This window comes from Peromyscus eremicus, chromosome 4, assembly GCF_949786415.1.
Source record: "Peromyscus eremicus chromosome 4, PerEre_H2_v1, whole genome shotgun sequence".
Classification (NCBI taxonomy): Eukaryota; Metazoa; Chordata; class Mammalia; order Rodentia; family Cricetidae; genus Peromyscus; species Peromyscus eremicus.
The window spans coordinates 92,186,402-92,209,072 of record NC_081419.1 but is presented as its reverse complement, the minus strand read 5'-3'; the positions used below and the strand labels follow the sequence as shown (position 1 = coordinate 92,209,072).

General features: G+C 44.5%; 1 protein-coding gene across 1 annotated transcript; it reads left to right on the top strand.

The window, feature by feature from the left end:
• Positions 1-16,039: 16,039 nt before the first annotated feature.
• Gpr176 (G protein-coupled receptor 176) lies at positions 16,040-22,177 on the top strand. Its single transcript, XM_059261130.1, has 2 exons — positions 16,040-16,287; positions 19,901-22,177. Exons 1-2 carry the CDS (start codon positions 16,043-16,045, stop codon positions 21,021-21,023), a joined length of 1,368 nt encoding a protein of 455 aa, XP_059117113.1. The 5' UTR covers positions 16,040-16,042; the 3' UTR covers positions 21,024-22,177.
• Positions 22,178-22,671: the final 494 nt, after the last annotated feature.

The window sequence follows — 22,671 nt, the reverse complement described above, 5'->3', positions numbered from 1 at the left end:
CTTGATTGTCCTGTGAAAGCCGGTCATTTATGAACCCTTAAGATCAGAAATCACTCTCTCACAGGATAGAAAACATTTCTGTCTGTTTTTTGTTTTGTAATGGGAAAATAACAGGTCATATTTTCTCATTTATGTTTTCAACCAGCTAATAGTGTTGCATGCTGGCTTTATTTTGAACTGGTAGGGAAATTACACGATAAATAACCATGATATTCAAATCAACTAGTGTGAGAAGGGCAATGTGGGAGCTGGAAGCCAATTTATTCATGAAATTCTAAAATGGTAGGGAAGTTCTCCTGCATCTCTCTGGCCACCGTCATTAGGAATCTTGGAGTCTTGGAAAATGATACGGAGAAAGGGAACCTTTTGTTCAGTTTTCAGCAAGGAAGATCCCGGCACAGAAAGCCGGAGTTGCCGTAAATGGCCCCTGGGAAATGCACGTGCACAATGGTGCTCAGCATGGGGAGATGAGTAGAGCAGAAATGGCTCTCCCTAGCTGTTTGTTCTCAATGCTTTGCCCTCCTTTCTTCCTGTCTCTTAGCCCGCAGGTAGCATCTGCTGTTACGGCCTGAGGGGAGGGCAGAAGAGGAAAAGAGAAAGAAAAGTGTTAGGCATTGCTTTAGAAAGTAATTTGTCATTCTTGTATGTATGCATGCTGGCTTTATTTTGAACCTGTAGGGAAATTGCATGACCAGTAGCTCTGTGAGTGGGTGTGTGTATGTGAGTGTGTGTGCATGGGCACATGACTTGGGTGAGGAGCCTGGTGCCACAGTGAGCCTCTGGAGGTCAGAGGACAACTTCATGGCGTCAGTTTTGTCCTCCCACCTTTATGTGGGTTCTGGGGATTGAACTTTCCAACAAGCTCTGTTGCTGCTGAGTTGTCCCACAGCCGCGGCTTGCGTTTTAAATAGTGTTGTTTCTGTCCACTGTGCTGCCCTTCATTACAGGCAAGTACTTCCCAAGCACCTTAGTCCTGTGTTAGTTTATATGTTAGCAGCGTGCTGATCCATTCCATCGCTTACTTTATACCCCTCTCTCCTTCCAGAACATTTTTGACTCCTGGTATTCTGAGCATTTATTCTGTGTTCATATTTTGAGTATCCTCGTGGGGCTGTGTGCTGTACATGGTCCTTTCAGTGATCCTTGTGTTCTAGTCCTGACCTTGCTCTCAACTTCAGATCGGTCACTTCCTTCCAGGGCCTTCCATGCCTTGACCATCTGGCCCTGTCCTGGATCTGGCCCCCGTTAGCTCCCGTCCCATCTGCTGCTCTGGTTCTCCCAGCTCCTGGTTCCAGGACCATCCTTCTCTGTTGGTCTTCTCCTTCCTTCGGGGACAGGAGAAAGTGGTGATGGACTTGGAAAAGGTGTGCTGGGGGAAACAGCCTTTCCAGTTGTGGAAGAATGGCTCCAGTGGTGGTACACACCTTTAGTCCCAGCACTCGGGAGGCAGAGGCAGGCGGATCTCTGTGAGTTCGAGACCAGCCTGGTCTACAGAGTGAGATCCAGGACAGGCACCAAAACTACACAGAGAAACCCTGTCTCAAAAACAAAAACAAAACAAAACAAAAACCATAAAAAATAGAATGGCTTCAAATCTGTTAGAATCACAACACATTTCTTAGTTCTTCAACCTCCCGTCTCTGCTGTTCTCCCTGCCTCCCCTCCCAAACTCAGCCATGAAAAAGTAACGGAATTTGAACTTTTAATGTCATTGTCAGATGAGGCCCAGATCGCAAGGAGCGAAGCAGCTATTTCCAAACCTTGCTCCCCAACTCTCCAGCTGTGCTGGTCCCGGTGGACTGAAGCGGAATGCGTTCACTTTCTTTTCTTAGTCTTGTAATTATCTTACCCTCGAGGCTCTTGGAAAGATTTCCAACATGATTTTTCCTTTCCAACTACATAATTATAGTTACTGGAAGAGAGGGGGGAGAGAGTGGAGTGTGTGAGCCTCACATGTACACTAATTACAGTACAGCACCATGTGTCATGGTTGAATGTGTCTCTTCAGCCTACTTTGACGGTGTGTTGACAATGGGGGGTAGTAAACATTCAGCTTGTTGACTGGAGTCCGTTGTCATCAGTGAATGTACCTACAAAAACCAAGTACACAGAGAAAAGCATCTGGTGAGTCTGATAAAATCATAGGAAACTTTGAGTTTTCATTTAATTATTTAGATCTTTATAAAGCAACTCCTCATTGTAAAAATGTGCTTGGTTCAAGCTGGGTGTGGTGCTTTAATCCCAGCACTAGGGAGGTAGATGCAGATGGATCTCTGTGAGTTCGAGGGCAGCCTGGTCTGCAGAGTGAGTTTCAGGACAGCCAGGGCTACATTGGGAATCTCTCTCTCTCTCTCTCTCTCTCTCTCTCTCTCTCTCTCTCTCTCTCTCTCTCTCTCTCACACACACACACACACACACACATACACACACACACAGAGAACAAAAGTGCTTGTGCTAATGAAGGTGAATAGAATGATGTTATGGCTCTTGATGTTTATTTATTTATCTAGTGAGTGAGAGTGAGTGTATGTATGTATGTGGGTGTGGTATATATGCATGTATGTGTGCACCTTGCATGTGGAGGCCATCAGAACCTGCTGGGTGTCTTCTTTTATTACTCTCTGCTGTATTCTTTTAAGGCAGGGGCTCTCCCTGAATCTGAAACTTGTGCCATCCTCCACCCTTCTGTCCTGGGGTTTGAAGGACATGCAGGTCCATGCCCTCACTTCTTATGTGGGTGCTGGGATCCCAACTCTGGTTTCCAGGCTTGGCTTATATTAGTAAGTGACAATGCCTGGTTCACTGAAGAAACACTTTTGTATCTGAAAAGACCTCTTACTGAGGAGGCCTGTGCAGTAGATACCTAGGACCATGAGCCAGCTCACCTCTCTGCAGTCGGCTTGGCTCTTTTTGCATGCCTGATGGTGGAGAGCGCCAGAATACTTGGTTCTTTTTCACAAGAAGCATTCTCTCCACACCCATTGCTTTAATATATTTTCTGTTGCTATCGGAAGGTTTCTTTAGTTCACAGTTGTAGTGGTTGGAAGTCTCAGAGCTTCTGATGAGGGTTTCCTGAGGCTTCAGCTCAGGGTGAAGAGTGGGAGGGAAGCATGGGTGTGTGAGAGAGAGAAGGCACCAGACTCAATCATGACCACACACTCTGCCATACCAATCTAGTCCTGCGAGAACGGGCATTCACTCAGTGGGAGAAAAGCATGTCTACCTCTTAAGGGAACACTCAGCTCTTAAAGGCTCTGGTTCCTCTCAATGCTGTTATGTTGCTAAGTAACCATCAACACAGTTTTTATTTAATTGACAGCACCTAATGAAAGGGAAATGGAAAACGAAGTCATTAATTGTTGTTGCTGTCACCGACGAGGCAGGGGATTCTGGGGTTCTTGCCATAGTGTTTCAAGGAATAACACACTTTCCAGGGAGGCCGCAGCCAGGATGAGAGACCAGAGAGTAAGGTATTTGTGAACCGTGAACATTTTATAGTGTAGACTAGTTTCGACTCTTGACTTTGCTCTTACCTTGCGCATTTGTGTATCGAGAGACCCAAGGGACCACTCGAGGGCCTCTGACTGAGAAAGTCGAGACTGTGGCCATTTCCATCTTGATGGTATAAAGTTTGCCTCACTGTTGACACACACCATTGCTGCTAGAAGCTCCAGGTTTGCGGCAGTCTTACCTAAAGCTCTTTGTGTGGCCTCACGGGAGATGACCGACAAGGCTATTACTGGAATCCCTTTTTATAGTCTTAGGAATTACAATAATGAATCCAGTTAATACTTTACCTGAATTATTCATTGGGAATGAGTACTCCAAGGAGAAGCTATCCAAGGTTAAATTGGAAAGATATATTTCATAAGATGCTTTTCATTCGAAGTGATGGCTTAAAATTCACCATGAATTTTAATATACTCACTGTGAAGCTCTCTCCTGCTAATTCAATTCCTACTTAATTTGAACTCCCTGAATCTTTCTTAAATGAAAGAGTGTCTGAATCAAATTAATTGTAGCTGAAATAACATAATTTTCTCATGATAATAGCTATCAGCTTAGGCGGTGTAGGGCAGATATTAGGCAGTTTAATCATAAGTTATAGCAAATTAACACTTCATTCTTCAAGTGAGGGGAGTAGAGTGAATTGCATTGGAAACCATCAGGCATAACTGTCCAAGCTAGTTCTCCTTCGCATCCTTGTTGGTAGTCAGACTTCTGTCAATAAACAACAGCAAAAGACTCACTTTTCACCTAACCAGTGTTGGCCTTCTGTGCTGTGGAACAATCCTTCTCTATACTATGAATACGTATTACTCTCATTGGTTAATAAAAAGCTGACAGGCTGGTAGTTGGGCAGGAAGTTAGGCGGAAAAGCGAAGCTGAGAATGATGGGAGGAAGGATGGCAGAGCCAGCCAGTCACCAACCAAGAAGGACATGTGGAAAATGAGGTAACAAGCCATGAGCCATGTGACAAAGCATAAAGAGAAATATGGGTTAATTTAAATGTAAGAGTTAGCCAGTAACAAGCCTGAGCTATTGGCCAAGCATTTATAAATAATATTAAGCCTCTAAGTGATTATTTGGGACCAGGCATTCAGGACAGGAAACGTCCATTTATACTTCTGGGCAGCTGGGAGATGATCTGAGTAGATTAGAGGGGGGAAGGTTTTTTTTTTTTTTTTTTTTTTTTTCACCAGAATAAGAAAGAATGTTTAAGCATTTTTCTGGAGATGTGAACTTTGAACAGCTCAGCTGTTGCACCATTTCCTCTTTACTGCCTGAAGGTTCACCCAGCTCCACAGTGTCTTCCAAAATTTCTTTAGGGGTTATTCGCTTTTCTACACCAAGGAAGTTCTTTCCTCCAGTCTTATCTTTCCATCACTGTCCCTTTTTGTTCAGTCTCCCTTTCTGATGAAAAGGAATTGCCTTTGAGAGTTTGGGTTGAGCAGTACATGGAAGGGTTCAAAGAAAAATACGCATTTGAATCTTAATTTCGCTCTGGTTTCAATGTGTCCCCTTTAAAATGTTGGTGTTTAATGCATAGCAATTGATAGGATAGTATTAAGAGTGGAGCTTCAAAAGAAGATTAGACCACGAGGGCTGCTCTCCCTGCCCCTGACTGGGATCATGGCTCTTATAAAAGAGGCTCACATGGTGATTGGCTCACTTGCCCTCCTACTTCACGCCACACCCATCTCCTCTAGCGGATACAGCAACAGGGAGCCATCCTGGAAACAGAGAGCAGCCCTGGCTAGACAATTGCGCTGATTCGTGCCTTGATCCTGGATTTCCATACTCCAAAATAAGAAACACATTTTTGCTTTTTTTTATTTATTATTTGTGTGTGTGTGTGTGTGTGTGTGTGTGTGTGTGTGTGTACACATGCCATAGTGTATATGTGGAACTCGGAGGATAACTTTGAGAAGTCAGTTCTCTCCTTCCATCATGGGATCCCCGGATCAAACTCAGATAATCAGGCTTGAATAGCGAGTTCTTTTACCCACTGAGCCATTTCAACCAAATTTCAGCTTTTTTGGTTTCTTATTAGTCTGTGGTATTGTCATCATCAAACTGCTGCTGCCCTCCTTAGAGCCTAGGGGACCTCTACTTTGGTGCACTGGTATACTTAACCTTCATCACGAAGAATTTCAGGACCACTCGGAGAGAGGCAAAGTCACTGAGCTGATTGATTAAACAGAAAGATGCTCAAGATGCACGTGCACAGAGCGAAGTGTGAACGTTAGGAGAGCAATGCACTCAAGTGTCTCAGAAGTAGCTGCATGTGATTTGGAGACTTTAAAATGGCCTTAGGAGATATTAGAGAGAGGATGTGCTGTTGTGCTCAGCCACAGAATTCTGTCCTGACATGGAGACCACGTTTTAGGTACTTTGTGCAAGCTTGCAGGGGAAGAAGGAGTACCATTCAAGACAGAAGCATTGAACAATCAGGTCCTTCCTCTTGAAGAGGTTGGAATTAAGACCGAGTTCATCAGCCCTTTTTAACAATCTCATTTGCCATGGTTCTCAGAAAAGGCAGCACAGTTCATTTGTAGGTGTTCTGGCTAGTCACACTGACATTCCTGGGCATGAGGCAGTGGGAGATTGAAATCAGAACCAGGAGAGTGGCGGTGGCCGTGTGAGTGGGCGTTCCTTTCACGTGCCTTCTTCCTTTCCCAACTGGCTGTGGTGCCTCACTGGTCTGCTACAGCAGTAGAAAGGACCAAGACAGATTTTTGGATGATTTTATTTCACTAGGATGCTGCAAACCTGGGTAATAAGCACGGGGACAGCCAGGGATCATATCTTATGCAGCACTGCAAAGTTTGGGGTTATTTATTTCTTTTTCATCAATAGCAATAGGGATTGGTGGAGTGTTTTTGGTATAATCAGTCATTACCTTTGCACTTCTACACTTTTTTTTTTTTTTTTTTTTTTTGGTTTTTTCGAGACAGGGTTTCTCTGTGTAGCTTTGTGCCTTTCCTGGAACTCACTTGGTAGCCCAGGCTGGCCTCGAACTCACAGAGATCCACCTGGCTCTGCCTCCCGAGTGCTGGGATTAAAGGCGTGTGCCGTCACCACAGCCCGGCTCACCTCTACACTTTGAAATGGACAGAACTCAGTCTCATCCTTTTTTTTATCTTCTGGCAGTATGTATTTGCTAATTTATTCGTGTATTTATAAATAAATAACCAACCTGAAGGGGAAAAAATGTTATAAAGGACGCACGTAGAATCATACCTAAAGAAAACAGAACTGTGCCCTTAGGGATGTTTTGATTTCCTAGTAATAAGGTTAAAAAAAATGAATAGTTTTTTTTCTATTTTTATTAAAATTCTTGATTGTTTATCTTATGAGGAAATGTACAAGAGGACTTCCTGCCACTCGTGGGAAGATGATGGATAAAGGTGTTTTAAATGTTTTTTTAAAACAAATAACTAGATATCCTTATAATTGTTTTATTATTTGTAATATATCCTTGGCCAGATGACATTTTTAGTCCCCCTGCTCCAGTAGCTGCTGAGATGGCTTGGTGATTAAGAGTGTTTGTTGGGCTGGAGAGATGGCTCAGAGGTTAAGAACACTGGCTGTTCTTCCAGAGGTCCTGAGTTCAATTCCCAGTAACCACATAGCGGCCCACAACTATCTGTAATGAGATCTGGTGCCCTCTTCTGGTGTGCAGGCAGAACAATGTAAACATAATAAATGAATAAAAAAAAAATAAAACAAAAGAGTGTTTGTTACTTTTCCAGAGGACCTGAGTTTGGTTCCCAGCATCCACAGCAGGTGACTTAACAACTGTCTGAACTCCAGATCCAGGGGATTCAATGCCTCCTTCTGGCCTCCATTGATACGGCATGCATATGGTGTGCAGACAAAAATTAAATGCAGGGAAAATAAATTTTATTTATTATTTATATATGTATTGGAGTTTCTATTGCTGTGAAGAGACACCATGACCACAGCAACTCTTATAAAGGAGAACATTTAATTGAGGTTGGATTACAGTTTCAGAGGTTTAGCCCATTATCATTATGATGGGAAACATGGCAGAGTGCGGGCAGATATGGTGCTGGAAAAGAGCTGAGAGTTCTACATCTTGATCCACAGGCAACAGGAAGTGAACTGTAACACAGGGCGTAGCTTAAACATAGGAGACCTCAAAGCCCAACCCCACAATGACACACTTCGTCCAACAAGGCCACACCTCCTAGTAGTGCCACTCCCTTTGGGGGCCATTTTCTTTCAAATCACCACAATATACTTATTTTTTAGTACTTATATTTTATTATTTATATATTTATTTTATACATTATTTATATACTTATATAATTTATATTTTACTATTTTAATATATGAAAATATATTAATAAAATAATTATAAATATAAATACAATCTTTTTAAAAAAGACAGTTTGAGGAAACCATAAGGGAGGACCACTAGACCCAACAAATGAGAAAGTTAGCACTTCCAGAACTGGATACGGTAGACGAATCTGAAAGAAACTACAAGCACATAAAGATGATTAGACTATAGAAGGAAGGAGGCCATAGTAAAATAACTCTGTGGGAATTAAGAATAGGCTGCTTCAGGGGTGGTGACACACACTTTTAATCCCAGCACTCGGAGGCAGCGGCAGGAGGATCTCTGTGAGTCGAGGCCAGCCTGATCTTCAGAGTGAGTTCCAGGGCAGCCAGGGCTACACAGAGAAACCCTGCCTTGAAAAACCAAAAAAATAGTCTGCTTGACATTGCTCAAATACACTTTAGTAAGTTGGGTTTGATTGCCTCTGATGAATTGAGGGTTAATAAAATGGAAGGGGATCTGAGAAATATCACCCAGTTTGTGGAAGAGAGTAATTGTTGAAAACATCGATGAGATGAGCAGTGGATGAGATCTAATGTACATCTAATATGGCTCAGAAGAAGAGAATAAAAAGGATGGCAGTGAAAAGTGAAAAGGGGTTGAAGCCAGGCCTGAAGTAGGCTTTTAATCCCAGTGGCTTGGTAGGCTGGAGCAGGCGAATCAAAAACTCAAGGTCTAGCTGAGCTCCAGAGGCAGGTTCAAGGCTAGCCGGGGCAGCTTAGTGAGACTCTGTTTCAAAACAAAAACGGCTGTGGATACAGCTCAGTCACAAACATGATTGACTTGAGTTCTGATCCCCAGCACCCATGTACAAAGCTCGGCGTGGTGGTGCACTCCCACAATCACAGTGTTTAGGAGGAAGAGATGGGGGAGGGCAGATTCCTGGAGCTCATTGGTCAGTCAATCTATGTGAATCAGTGAGTGATCAAGGAAGACATCTAACATCAACAGACAGACACAGACACACAGACATACAGTCTTAGTTAGGGTTTCTATTGCTGTGAAGAGACACTATGACCATGGCAACTCTTATAAAGGAAAACATTTAATTGGGGCTGGCTTACAGTTTCAGAGGATTAGTCCATTATCATCACAGTGGGAAGCATGGAGGAATACAGGCAGACATGGTGCTGGGAAAGAGCTGAGAGTTCTACATCTTGACATGCCGGCAACAGAAGGAGACTGTGAGCCACACAGGGCATAGCTCCAGCCTAGGAGACCTCAAAGCTTCCTCCAACAAGACCACACCTACTCCAACAAGGCACGCCTCCTAATAATTCCACTCCCTATGGCCAAGCATTCAAACACCTATTCAAATTAACACACACAGAGAGGGAGAGAGAGAGATGGACAGAGACAGAGACAGAGAGACAGAGAGAAACACTGGAGATATAGTTTGGTAGAGCACTTGCCTGACATTTAAATTGAAGATCTAAATTCAACCCTCAGTACTGTAAAAAGTTAATACCATAATAACAAACAAATAAATAATGCTAAAAACTTTTCTTAAGCCTACAGAGAAACCATTTTTTATAGTATTTGTAGAAGGTCATTGGCTATTTTATATATATATATATATATACATATACATATACATATATGTATATATACACACATACACATATATAGTATTATAGAGAGAAATTTTGCTTATAGGAATTTCTCATCAACATATATGCAGTTTGATTATTTATTCAGCTTTGTATAATATTGGAATATTAGAAACAGCTTAAACAAACCCACTAATACACAGTAGATAAATTAATTGGGATATAACCAGAAACGCACTGTTGCTTTATCTGGCTGTTAAAACGATGATATAGATCTGCTTTATTTATTGTTACAGAAACATAATCCATATGATGACAAGATCTTGTACAGCAGGCATAGTTTGGTCCCACTGGCATAGACAGAAGTCCGTGTCTGTGAAAAGCATTTTTAAAGTTTACAATAGTTAATCACTGGGTGGTTAATTCTTATTCTTTCCTTTGTAGCTTCAAGTGTGTGTGTGTGTGTGTGTGTGTGTGTGTGTGTGTGTGTGTACACGTACATTCCACCTATGTGCAGGTACCCATATAAGCAGGCCAGAAAGGGCATTGGATCTCCTAGAGCTGGCGTTAGAGGCAGTTGCGAGCCACCTGACACGGGTTCTGGGAACCCATTTCCGGAAGAGCAGCAAGCGTTCTTAGCAGCTGAGCCGTCTTTTCAGTCCTTGTCCATTGTATTCTTATACATTGTCTACATTTTAAAAGTTAGTTGTAGATCAGCTTAGTAATCATTTAAAAAGGTGTTTCCTTGGGAAACAAGGGAAACAGCCCTGAAGTTCCAGACTAGAAGTAACCAGACTAGGCAGGCTTGCTGGCTCCCAGGCTGCAGCAACCAGAGGCGATCTGGGAATGAAGCTCCTAGGATGCTCTCCCTCTTACCCTGTCGTACAGCCTCCTGCACAGTACAGCTTTTAGCAAGTAACGGACCCCACCCCCAACTTCCTCTCTTCTTTCCAAAACAAATTGGATAGTTCCAATATACTTAAGGGCACTCCATGGAATGGGGGTAATAGAAGTAACTCTATTAAAGCTAATTAAAATCTCTCCATATTTTCTGCTTGGCCAATGGGTCATCTGGGAGAGATACAAAGTATCAGAGAAGGTTGGTTAAAAAAGATTTAAAACTTGGTCAAAGGTTGTGTTTCTCCTAGTGTTGCTGCTCCCAGAGGAAGAGCTGCCTCTGCAGCTGGAGTTCAGCCTGCCCAGCAGAGGAGCCAAGCTCCACCCTGATTCTTGATGGAGAAGGAGTCCCTCCAGGATCTGTGGACACTTGTTCTTGGAGTTTCCCGAGATTTCTGTGTTTGCCCTTAATGCTGTGGGACAGGACACTGTTTCTCTTTCTATTTAAGGAATTCTGAGTGTAGTGCTCCTGAGGTGCTGGGCTTGGTGAAGCTAGGAGGAAATGGTTGTGGTTACTCACTCTGAATTTCCTGCTGGGTACATGAAATTAAAGATTCCCAGGCTCTCCGAGGTTCTGATGTAGTAGGGTCAGATGTGGGGGACTCTGCATTTTAAAAGTTTCCAGGTGATCCCAATGGTCATATAGGTTTAAGAACTGTGGGCTTGGGGCTGGAGAGATGGCTCAGCAGTTAAGAGCACTTTCTGCTCTTGACTGCTTCCGTCTGGGGTGCTCATTGTCAGGGCTTCATCACCCAGGGAAGCTGGTGCTGGACTCAGTGAACCACAGTCTTCCATAGGCTCCCTGAGTCTGCCATGGGACCACAGCAGGAATGTGATGGCCACCGCTGTGGACTTAGTGGAAATGTTTCTCAGGTTGGAAAGAGCTGTGCAGCCCAGGGGCATGGGAGAAGGCTCTGCTGAGCGGGGTTGCCAGTGATCCTTTGGGATTTGACCACAGATCTTACTCAGACAACTTTAGAATGTCCCCAAGGGCTGAGGTGCCCAGCAGCCCTGGGGTGCTACAGAAGGGGACTTAGACACAGATGTGACATGGTTAAAATTATGGCCTGAAAATCCAAAATATGTTTTTGAAAATATACAGGCTGTGGGACCAGTGCAAAATGGCTCAGTTGGTATAGGTGCTTGCTGCAGAAGCTTAGTGTCTTAGTTATGGTTGCTATTTCTGTGAAGAGACACGCAACTCTTATAAATGACCACAGCAACTCTTATAAATGAAAGCATTTCATTGTGGTGGCTTGCTTACAGTTTCAGAGGCTCAGTCATCATCATCAGGGCGGGAGCATGGCAGTGTGCAGGCAGATGTGGCGCTGGAGAAGGAGCTGAGAGAGTCCTACATCTTGCAGGCCACAAGAAGTCAACTGATACACTAGGCTGTATCCTGAGCATAGGAAATCTCAAAGCCCGCCCCCACAGTGACACACTTCCTCTAACAAGGCCATACCCACTCCAACAAAGCCATGCCTCCTAATAGTGCCACTCCCTGTGAGATTATGGGGGCCAATTACATTCAAACCACCACACTTGGAGATCTTAGTGTGAAAGATCTTAGTGTGAAAGAAAGAGACCCAATGGTGAAAATCAAGGAGACTGTGATGTGTGCATCTCTTCATGGATGACATCTTCTGGTGGGCTGTTTCATTAATAGACCATGACAAGACTTTTAAGTCCTGCCTGTAAAACTATGTAAGGGAGGATGCTTTGGTCAGACTCTAATCTGTGTGTCAGTGAAGAAAGGCCTAGAAAGAACTTCCAAATCAGCAGGCTTCCCATACATCATTACTGTTCAGCTTATCACCTTGGTGACAGGTGAAATCAGTATAAGCAATTCTTATCCTGAATAAATGGGAGTGTGTGTGTGTGTGTGTGTATAAACACTGTTGATGTTTTCTTACTGAGTCACCATGCTAATACAGAACTCTGTAGAGAATTCCTGGAAGCAGCTGGCCTTTGTACCTAGATACATCAATTGGTTTTTCTACATTGTCTACCAGATAATAGGCATCATAGAACATTGTGTTTGAGAACTTGGCAGTAAGTTCTGTCCACATTCAGGGACCAAGGCAGGTCCTTGGGGTGACCCTTTCTGGAGCTCTGGATCTGCTGTGCCCTGCTTAGCATTGTGTCCTTTCCACAGCACATAGCTCTGCTGTCAAAATGGCTCGTTAGCAGGCATCCTCTGGGCAGGTGAACAAGAGCAAGCAGTGTCCTTAGGGGGATGGCCACGTTACAGAATGGATCTTCTTTCTCACCAGACAAATGAAGAATGTGCTGTGTGGTACTCTTAAAGATGGGCTCTGGGCAGCTTGGCAGGCTGCAGGCTTCAGGTCTAGGAGTCTGAGAGTTGAGCTTGGAGCTCACTGTGCAGTTGAGGGGCCTCTGTCGAAAACAGGCTTTGATTTAGTATGTCATTCTAACTCAGAGTTCAGTTTGGAAACTCGGATGACAATATCCATACCCCCAAAGGATGGTTTCACTACAAGGACTTTTGATTGCTGTCTGTCCATGTATTTTTATAAATTCATTTAACAAATATTTATAAGATGCCTACTCTCCCCAATATTGAGCTGTGTGTGGACTTGTAACTGAACAAGAGTGACATGTTTTTTTTTTTTTTTTCTCCTGATGAAAAAGAGAGAGGCAAATGGCTAGTAATTAAGGACCTGCTATCAGGGAACAGTAGGGTATTATAATGAAGGCTATGGAGGGAGGAACATAAGTGTTTAAAATAGAGAGATGATCAGAGAAGGCCTTTTGGAGGAGACAGTATTTAAACTAAAACCTGGACTTAAGAGAACCAAACATATATGAAGAACATGTCAGGCAATCTAGAAATGCTATGCAAAGATACCCCAGGGTTAGGATTAACCTTGGTGTAGTTCAAGAGCAACCAGAGAGCTGATGTCCTGCAAAGCAGAGGAGAAAAGGTAGGAGGTTAGACAGGCAGACACCAGATTATATACACAGGCCCTAGAGGCTGACACATTGAGAAAGGGTTACATTATCAGGCTTAATTGGAGTTAGGAGTCTGAAGTTGAGAGGGAAAGGCTTCTTTGGAACATGAATCTCGGAGTCATCAGCATTGTGATGGAAAGCCACAGGAACAGGTAGTCTAAGCAGGAAGAGGTTGTAGAGACACCAGAGTCCCTGAAAAAGACCAATTAGAGGCTGATGAAAAAAACTGTGTGAAGATGTATGGCTGTGATTGGTGTAATAAAAAGCTGAACAGCCAATAGCTAGGCAGGAAGTATAGGTGGGACTTCCTGGGAGAGAAAGGAAGAGAAAGAGGAATCTAGGTGTGTAGGAGATGCCAGGAGACATGGAGAGGAAATAGGAGGTACAAGATGGGAGAAAGGTAACACCACATGATAGAACATAGGTTAATATAAATGGGTTGATTTAAGTTATAAGAGCTAGTGAGAAAAGCCTAAGCTTTAGGCCGGTCTTTCATAATTGACCCTCTGAATGTGAGTGACAGTTGTATGGCTTGATCTGTTTGTGGGGCCCCTGGCAGTGGGACCAGGACTTACCCCATGTATATGAACTGGCTTTTTGGAGCCCATTCCCTATGGTGGGATACCTTGCTCAGTCTTGATGGAGGGGGGAGGGGCTAGGCCCTGCCTCAGTTTGATATGCCAGAATTTGTTGACTACTCAAGGGGGGCCTTACCCTCTCTAAGGAGTGGGGAGAGGTGGGGAGGCGGGAGAAGGGGAGGGAAGAGGAACTGGGGTTCGTGTGTAAAATGAAAAAATTAAAAAAGAAGTCTCTGTGTCATTAATTGGGAACTGTCTGGCAGGACAGAAATAAGTTCATTCCAGGGAAGGTGGGAGACAAACCAGAGAAAGTATGCCTGTGGGAGCCAGAGAGGCAAACTGTCCCGAGAGAGATGTTGATGAGGTCGTTATTGCTGCAAATTCTAGAATTTCACTGTCCAGTGTGTGGGTCACTAGTTACATGTGCTGGTTAGGTGTTTTTTTTTTTTTTTTTTTTTTTTTGTCAACTTGACATAAACAGGGATCATCTGGGAAAAGGGAACCTCAGTTGAGAAAATGCCTCCATCACATTGGCCTGCTGCGAGTCTGTGGGTCATTTTCTTGATTAATGATTGAGAGAATGCCCAGCTCACTGTGGGTGGTGCCACCCCTGGGTAGGGGTGCTGGGAACATGAAAGGCAGCTTAACTTGAGCCTGGAGAGCAAGCCAGGAAGCAGTGTTCCTCCATGGTTTCTGCTTCAGTTCTTGACATCAGTCAGATTCCTGCTTTACTCTTCCCTGATTTCCTCAACAATATACTGTGGCATGGAAATGTGAGCCAAGTAAGCTATTTCCTTCCCGAGTTGGTTTTGTTTTGTTTTGGGGGTGGGTGGGTGGGGGAGTTCAAGATAGGTTTCTCTGTGTAATAGCTCTAGCTGTCTTGGAACTTGCTTTGTAGACCAGGCTGGTCTTGAACTCACGGAGATCCACCTGCCTCTGCTTCCAAGTGTATTCGTGAAATTATTAAGGCCACTCCATGTAGTTAAAAAGGAGGTTTATTTTGTGGGGTAACTTACAAGTGAAGGGATAGGCTACAGGGTCTGGGAAAGGCATGGCGCAGTCCGGCGGTATTCTCTGGAGAACTCTGCTTGGTCTACCTCCAGTGTCCAGGGTCCAGGAACCAAGAGAGCCTGTGCATCCAGATCTCAGGTCTTCAGCGTCCTCTCTCAGCCCCGCCTTGTAGGTGTGACAGTTACCGAAGCCTCAATGGGGGTTGGAACTTCCAGGTCAAAGCTGGAACAGCTACCCACTACACAAGTGCTGGGATTAAAGGCATAGGCCACCACTGCCCAGCTCCCAAGTTGTTTTTGATCATGGTGCTTATCACAGCAACAGAAGGCAAACTGATTCACTGCTTGTGGCCTCCCAGTACTTGAAATATGACCACTTCAAACTGAGATGCTCTGGAAATGTAAAATAAAATGCACACTGGATTTTGAAGACGGCACAAAAGCAAGGAAGGAAAATATTTCATCAGTAATTTATCAGTAATGTTATCTTGCAATCACAATGTTTGGGAGTAATTTGGTTAAATAAAAGATATCATTAAAATCCACTTGCTTCCTTTTTCTCTGTGAACTGCTAGAGATTTGTAAACTCCGTGTATGGCTTGCACTGTGCTTCTGTTGGAGTGTTCTCCAACGTGGAAGTCATTGGCAAACTCAAGAAGAGTAGACTGTCTGATGGTCAGGGGACAGCAGGTGGTAGATGCACAAAGCCCTGGCTTTTATCACCAGCACTTTGTAGATTGGACCTGGAGAATACACTCAGAAGGATCAGAAGTTCAATGTCATCCTTGACTACATAGCTAGTTCAAGGACATCATGGGCTATATGAGACCGTGTCTCAAAAGAAACAAAAACAGACTACCTGGGATGAGTATGTAACATTGTTTATACTGCCAATAAGACTGAGCCATCATAGAATATCCTTTGCCTGGAATTAAAAAACCAAAGTAGTACTAAAATTTCATGAGCAATTTTTGGTATGGATGTGCTCTAGCAATTTTACATAAAATGACAGTATAATATCCTTGAAGCAAACTCTTAGCATGTTAAAATAATTAACCTGTATTTCTTTCCTTTCTTCTTTTTTGTTGTCTTTCCTCTTGATTTAAATCCTTAATTCACTTCCATTTATTTATTTTTCTTTACATATCTGGCCAGGAAACTTCATGGTGTTATGGTCAACTTGCCGCACAACCGTGTTCAAATCTGTCACCAACAGGTTCATTAAAAACCTGGCCTGCTCTGGGATTTGTGCCAGCCTGGTCTGCGTGCCCTTCGACATCATCCTCAGCACCAGCCCTCACTGCTGCTGGTGGATCTACACCATGTTCTTCTGCAAGGTTGTCAAATTCCTACACAAAGTCTTCTGCTCTGTGACTATCCTCAGTTTCCCTGCCATTGCCCTGGACAGGTAATTAAATTTTAACTTTTATTCGTGTGTGTGTGTGTGTGTGTGTGTGTGTGTGTGTGTGTGCAGTTGCCTGTGGAGGTTTAAAGAGGGTGTTAGACTCTCATCCCCTGGATCTGGAGTTACAGGCATTTGTGAGCTGCTCAATGTGGGCAGTGGAAACCGAACTTGGGTCCCCCACATGAGCAGCAAGTGCTCTTAAACACTTAGCCATCTCTCCAGCCCTGAGTTGTCGTTGTTTGTTTTTATGCATTAAAAATGAGCATCATGGAGTGAATGATGAGTAGCTGATATTTCATACACTGGTTTCTTCTTTGGTTTGCTTATGGCCATAAGAAAGAGAATGCATGTCCAAAACAGAGTCTTAAAAAAGGATGAGTTGAATCCATGGACCCTCTTCAGAAAAGACCCAGGGGTCGGATTTTTATCACTAGGAAGCTACTGGATCATGGTGCTGTTCTAGCCTGGTTGGAATTTGTATTTACACTGCCATCTGAAGTAGCTTGCCCATCGAAATGATAACTCTGCAATTAGGGCTCTTTGATGGAGGATGTAAGCATTTCTGGGAGAAAAAGGGAGTTACTTACTGAATGATTAGATGGCCCTGATGACACCAGAATTCTTCTGGAGGAATTAGTTCTGGGGCTTCATGCTGTCCGGTTGGTTGTTTGCTCTTCCATCATCTTTAATGGATGTTTGGGAATGAATCAAATGCCTTAGTTACTGCCATCATTCATGACTTGGATGGCAGAGCGCTTGCCTCAGTTTACCTTCTGATGGGGGCTCTAATGCTTTGGTTTTCTGTTGGGTCATTTGTGTCACACAAGTGTCTTTCTGTAATCCCATTATACTCTGGCGTCGTCTCTCTGTGTTGTCTGGCATAGCTTCAAATTCCTGGGCTCAAGAGATCCTCCTGCTTCAGCTTTTCTCTTAGCAGGGATGACAGGTGCACGTCACCATACCCGGTGTTAGTGAAGTCTTAGGTCTTCACTTTTACATTATGGACTCTTTTTTTCTGAAAGTTTTTTTTAAAAATAGTTTTGAGATATCGTTTACATATTATAGAAAAAAAATCACCTATTTTAAGGATGCAAGTCGATGAGTTTTAGTATATTTTTTGGATTGTGTCTGCGCTACAGTCTAGTGTACGAATTTCCTTAACTCTCCCAAGAAGCCTCATGCTGGTGGGTCCTCGCTCTGTTCCCATCCATCGTTGTACCACAGGCAGCCCCTCATCTGCTTCCCGGCTCTGTGTTGGCCTTTGTGAGGCAGTTCATGTAAGTGAATCACAAGCATGTGTTCTTTTGTTTTCGGCTTCTTTCATTTAGCATGTCAGAGCGTGTGTCAGCATCCCGTTAGTGTTTTATGAGCCCAGAAAAGCCCATGGTTATTCATTTACCAATTGGTAGTTATTTGGGTTGTTTCCACTTTTTGGTTGCTATGAATGCTGAGAGTTTTGTGGGGTTTTTTTTTTGAAGATTTAAAATTATTATTTTATGTGTATGTGTGTTTTGTCTGCATGTATGTGTATGTTTGTGTGTGTATGTCTGGTGCCTGCAGAGGTCAGGAGAGGGCACTAGATTCCCTGGAACAGGCATTACAGTTAGCTGTGAGCTGTTGTGTGGGTGCTGGGAACTGAACTCAGGTCCTCTGGAAGTGCAGCAAATGCTTATAACCACTGAGCCATTTCCCCAGACCAATATTTTTAAAGAATAAGATTCAATGAGAGTGGGAACATATTATTTAGAACATTTTCTTGTTGTTACACCATGAATCAGCACAATAATCCCTATTTGTTATGTCTAGGCCCTTGATCTTAGACAAGAAAATATGCAAACAATAAAAAATCCTGGGTTTCCCTCCAGCTGATAAACCATCACTCATACAGAAAAGTAAACAAATGCTTTAGTAGAAAAACCAGGCCGATAAATTCCTGTTTTATTATTCAGCTACAGATTACTTGCAGGCATCAGTGAGGTGCACTTGAAGAAGTGGATCTTTTCGCTTCCTTGCATCTATTTGTTCTATGACACTAAGTCGGCAAGTTAATTACGAGGCCGCCTACACTTCCTGCATCCTCTTCTTAGAGACGTACACACTGAGAACATTATTTATAACGAGCTGTGTGCATATCTTAGTTTATTTCCCAATGTGTAATGGGATGGGAAACGAATAGATGCCTGCCTGATCGTGTCTCATGGCAGTGAGCAAGTGGCAACCAGAGCCAGGGCACTCTTGGGCATGTTTTTATGTGTGAGAGTGGTACCATCAGATGTCTATAGAGTTGTGATTAGAAAAATTTATCTGTATTCAGGGCCAAAGTATTTTGAGAGCATGCATTGTTCATGCACAATCTTTTCTTCTTCCCCAGGGGGAACTTGAGCCCAGTTCACAGTGCCCCACCCTTCTGTGATCATCCATGGCCTGTGTGGTACTTGAATCACGTCTCTCTCTGCCTCAGCACATCCCCTCACTGTCCATCACCAGACTCCACAACAGTGCCACTTTCTCTGATAGTTTCCTAGGTAACCGTAGGTGCTCTGTGCCAAGTACCTCCTCCGGCGGAGCCATCACCTTCTAGATTGTAATTGTTCACGCATTCTCGTAGAGTCTGTTCATGTTTGCAACCCAGTCTGGCACAGGGGTACAGGGGTGCTCATAGCATCGGTTGTCATTCATTCTTTATCTGTCCCCAGGAGTGTGGGACTACCATCAGGGGAGGGAGAGCACCTCCAGTGTTGGCTGACAGCAGAGTGGTGGGCCAAGCTAATAAGAAGAATCTCACCATGCCTCTGATGGCTGATGGTAGCCCTTGGTGATGGGTATGGTTGTGGGGTCTGAGAAACTATTCAGTTCTCCCAGATCACTGATGATAAGAAGACAAGGTACATTTGGAATTCTTTGGTACTTACAGAATGATCAAATTATAGCTTGGAAGAGGGGAAAGTCCCTCATCTGAATTTTAACAACAAATTCATTTGAGACCTGCTGGTTGCTCTTAGAGTTATGATAACTGGATGCTGGGCAGACACAGTGCGATTGGCTGGATTTGATTGAGACTCATCGTTCACTTGGGTGTCTTCTGCCATGAGCAGGAGGCTAATAATCTGCAGTGTATGGAGTGGGGTGTAAGTCTGCTTTCCACGTGTATGGAGACAAAGTTGTTGTGACAGAGGCTTCTCAATAAAGAAAATTTACAAGTTACCCCTTATCATTACATGGAAAACCAGTTATCCTTCACCTAGGAGACTTTAAGGATCTGTATCCTTTCTGTTGAAGGCACTCAAGATCTAAAGCTAGTCTAAAATGGCAACAATTCTAAAGCTAGTTATGAGTTGAATGTATTTGCTTGTTTTCCTGATAGAGTCTTAAGAGTTGCATGAAGATGGGGCTTTTCTCTGTGTCTTCAGAAAGTTTTTGTTTTGCTTTTTTGGTTTATTGGTTCTCCCACTGTACTCAGAGTCCTCAAAACTCAAGGTCTGGCTTCCTGGATTCTTCAAATAGTTCTACCTGTCTCAGTTACTGTCCCATTCTGAGGATTCTTGGTAGTTTAGGTTACCCTAATTTCAAGAGTATTTTTTCCCTGTGAAGTGAATTGTGATCTTATGTCCTGCAGGTACTATTCAGTCCTCTATCCTCTGGAAAGAAAAATATCTGACGCCAAGTCTCGGGAGCTAGTGATGTACATCTGGGCTCATGCAGTGGTGGCCAGTGTCCCTGTGTTTGCCGTGACCAATGTCGCCGACATCTATGCCATGTCCACCTGCACGGAAGTCTGGAGCAACTCCTTGGGCCACCTGGTATACGTTCTGATCTACAATGTCACCACGGTCATTGTGCCTGTGGCTGTGGTATTCCTCTTCCTAATCCTGATCCGGAGGGCTCTGAGTGCCAGCCAGAAGAAGAAAGTCATCATTGCTGCGCTGAGGACCCCACAGAACACCATCTCCATCCCCTATGCCTCCCAGCGGGAGGCTGAGCTACATGCCACCCTGCTCTCCATGGTGACAGTTTTCATCCTCTGCAGCGTACCCTATGCCACCCTGGTCGTCTACCAGACCGTGCTCAATGTACCTAACACTTCCGTCTTCTTGCTTCTCACTGCCATTTGGCTGCCCAAAGTCTCCCTGTTGGCCAACCCTGTGCTCTTCCTAACTGTGAACAAATCCGTCCGCAAGTGCTTGGTTGGGACCCTGGTGCAGCTGCACCACCGGTACAGTCGCCGAAACGTGGTTAGTACTGGGAGTGGGGTGGCTGAGGCCAGCCTGGAGCCCAGCATGCGCTCTGGTAGCCAGCTCTTGGAGATGTTCCACATCGGGCAGCAGCAGATCTTTAAGCCCTCAGAGGATGAGGAAGAGAGTGAGGCCAAGTGTCTTGGCTCAGCTGACTGCCAGGCCAAGGAGGTACTCACCTCCTGCCCAGAGGGAGACCAGGAGCCGCAGCCTGCACCTTCTGTACCACCTCCAGGCACAGTGGACTCTCCATCTCAGGTGGCCCCGGTAGCCCCTGTGGAACACGGGATATTCCCTGATAAATATTCTCTGCAGTTTGGCTTTGGGCCTTTCGAGTTGCCCCCTCAGTGGCTCTCTGAGACCCGAAATAGCAAGAAGAGGCTGCTTCCCCCACTGGGCAATACCCCAGAAGAGCTGATCCAGACAAAGGTGCCCAGAGTAGGCCGGGTGGAGCGGAAGATGAGCAGAAACAATAAAGTGAGCATTTTCCCAAAGGTAGACTCCTAGTGAGGATTGGAAGTGCCTGGAAGCAACAGGGAGCTTATGTATTTCTGCTCTCCTGCACTCTGGCTGTGAACCACTGTGGGGTGACTCCTCCTGTCTGGGCAAAAGGGAAGTTTACATAAAATCCAGTTGCCCCTTTATCGAGGGAGTATATATCCATCTATCTTAGTGATCTGTGTCCTTAGACCCACTGTAAGCAGGACAGTATGGAACAGGTCTGAGGGTCCTTCATGCATATTTTTAGGGGGCTCCTCCCTTCCCTGTGCATAGGAAAGAACCCAAAGGGAGCAGGTACTTGGAGGAGGCCCAAGATAATTATGGGCTGCAATGGCCACAAAGGTGAAGTTGGTTTGGTTTTTTAAATTTTGTTTTAATTTTTTTGAGACTGGGTCTCTCTTTGTAGCCCTGGCTGGCCTGGAACTCACTATACGGACTAGGCTGGCCTCAAACTCAGAGATCCACCTGCTTCTGCTTTCTGAGCGCTGAGATTAAAAGTCTGTGCCACCATGCCCAGTGAAGAGCCTATTTGGGTAACTAAATAGGAGTAACAAATAGGAAAAGTTTCTGTACTGAGAAGTCGGAGCCACAGTGGCCAGTGGTGTTCCTTAGTCAGTCATCTGACCCATTTTCTAACCCCTTTATCCGGTTTTCTGGTTTTAAATGGGGGATGACTGGTCCCACCTCTGCTTACCTTTACACCCTGTTGGTGTCACCGAGGCCTCCAACGAATGTACCCGCTTCCACCAGTCACCAGTAGTGCTGCCTAGAAACTGCCAGCCCTTCACTGGAGGTTCCGCTTTACACTGCACTTGATCAACAGCAGCAGGGAGGAAAGCTTTGTAGTGGAGAAGACAGTCTGAGAAATGCCCACGGCACAGTCTTCTTTTCTTCCACATGACCTAGAACAAAAGACCAGAGTCGGTATAGTGCCGTGTATTGAGTGACTTACAGGAGTGAAGTAACATAGGCAAGTGTTTGGAATTAAAAGGTGCTGAAGAAATTGCAAGTGACATATACCGGGTTCTTGGGTGCCGTTAAGGTAAAAATACTTGATTAGGACAAGTGATGCTGCCCCAAGACTTGTTAGTCTGACGCAGAGAACAGGCCAACCCTCTGGTCTCATTTTCAGTGTGCTGTATGATTCTGGTTTCCACGCCCTGGTTGATCGCTTCACTCCCGTTCCCCAGTGGTTTCAGTGTGGACCGTGGCGGGTGGGAGAGAGCGCTCTTCTCCGCAGCTCAGTGACCTGGTTCTTGTGTGTGATCGACGGTGGGATTGATCTCCCAGGCCAAGTTCAAACCCAACCCTTCCCTCTTACAGCAAGTGGGCAGCTCTGCTCTTCTTTTTAGGATGTTCTGCTCTTGTTCATGGTACTTGGTGGAGCCAGTCTGGTGCCTTGAGTGGATGGGTGTTCCTCACTGGCAGACTTTTACATCTCAAAGGCAGTGCTCCTAGCAGCCCCCGTTTTAGCCATGCTGGCCCTTGTCCCCTAGGAGGAAGCTCAGTATAAGCCACGTGTAAGGCACCTCCTTTTCTGTTGTGTGATGTCCTGTGATTCCTGAGTGTGAACCCACACACCTTCTCCTCCGAGAGGGAACGCCTTCCTCTCTGTTTGTCACCCCACAGAGTTGTTTGCTCACAGCAGAAACAG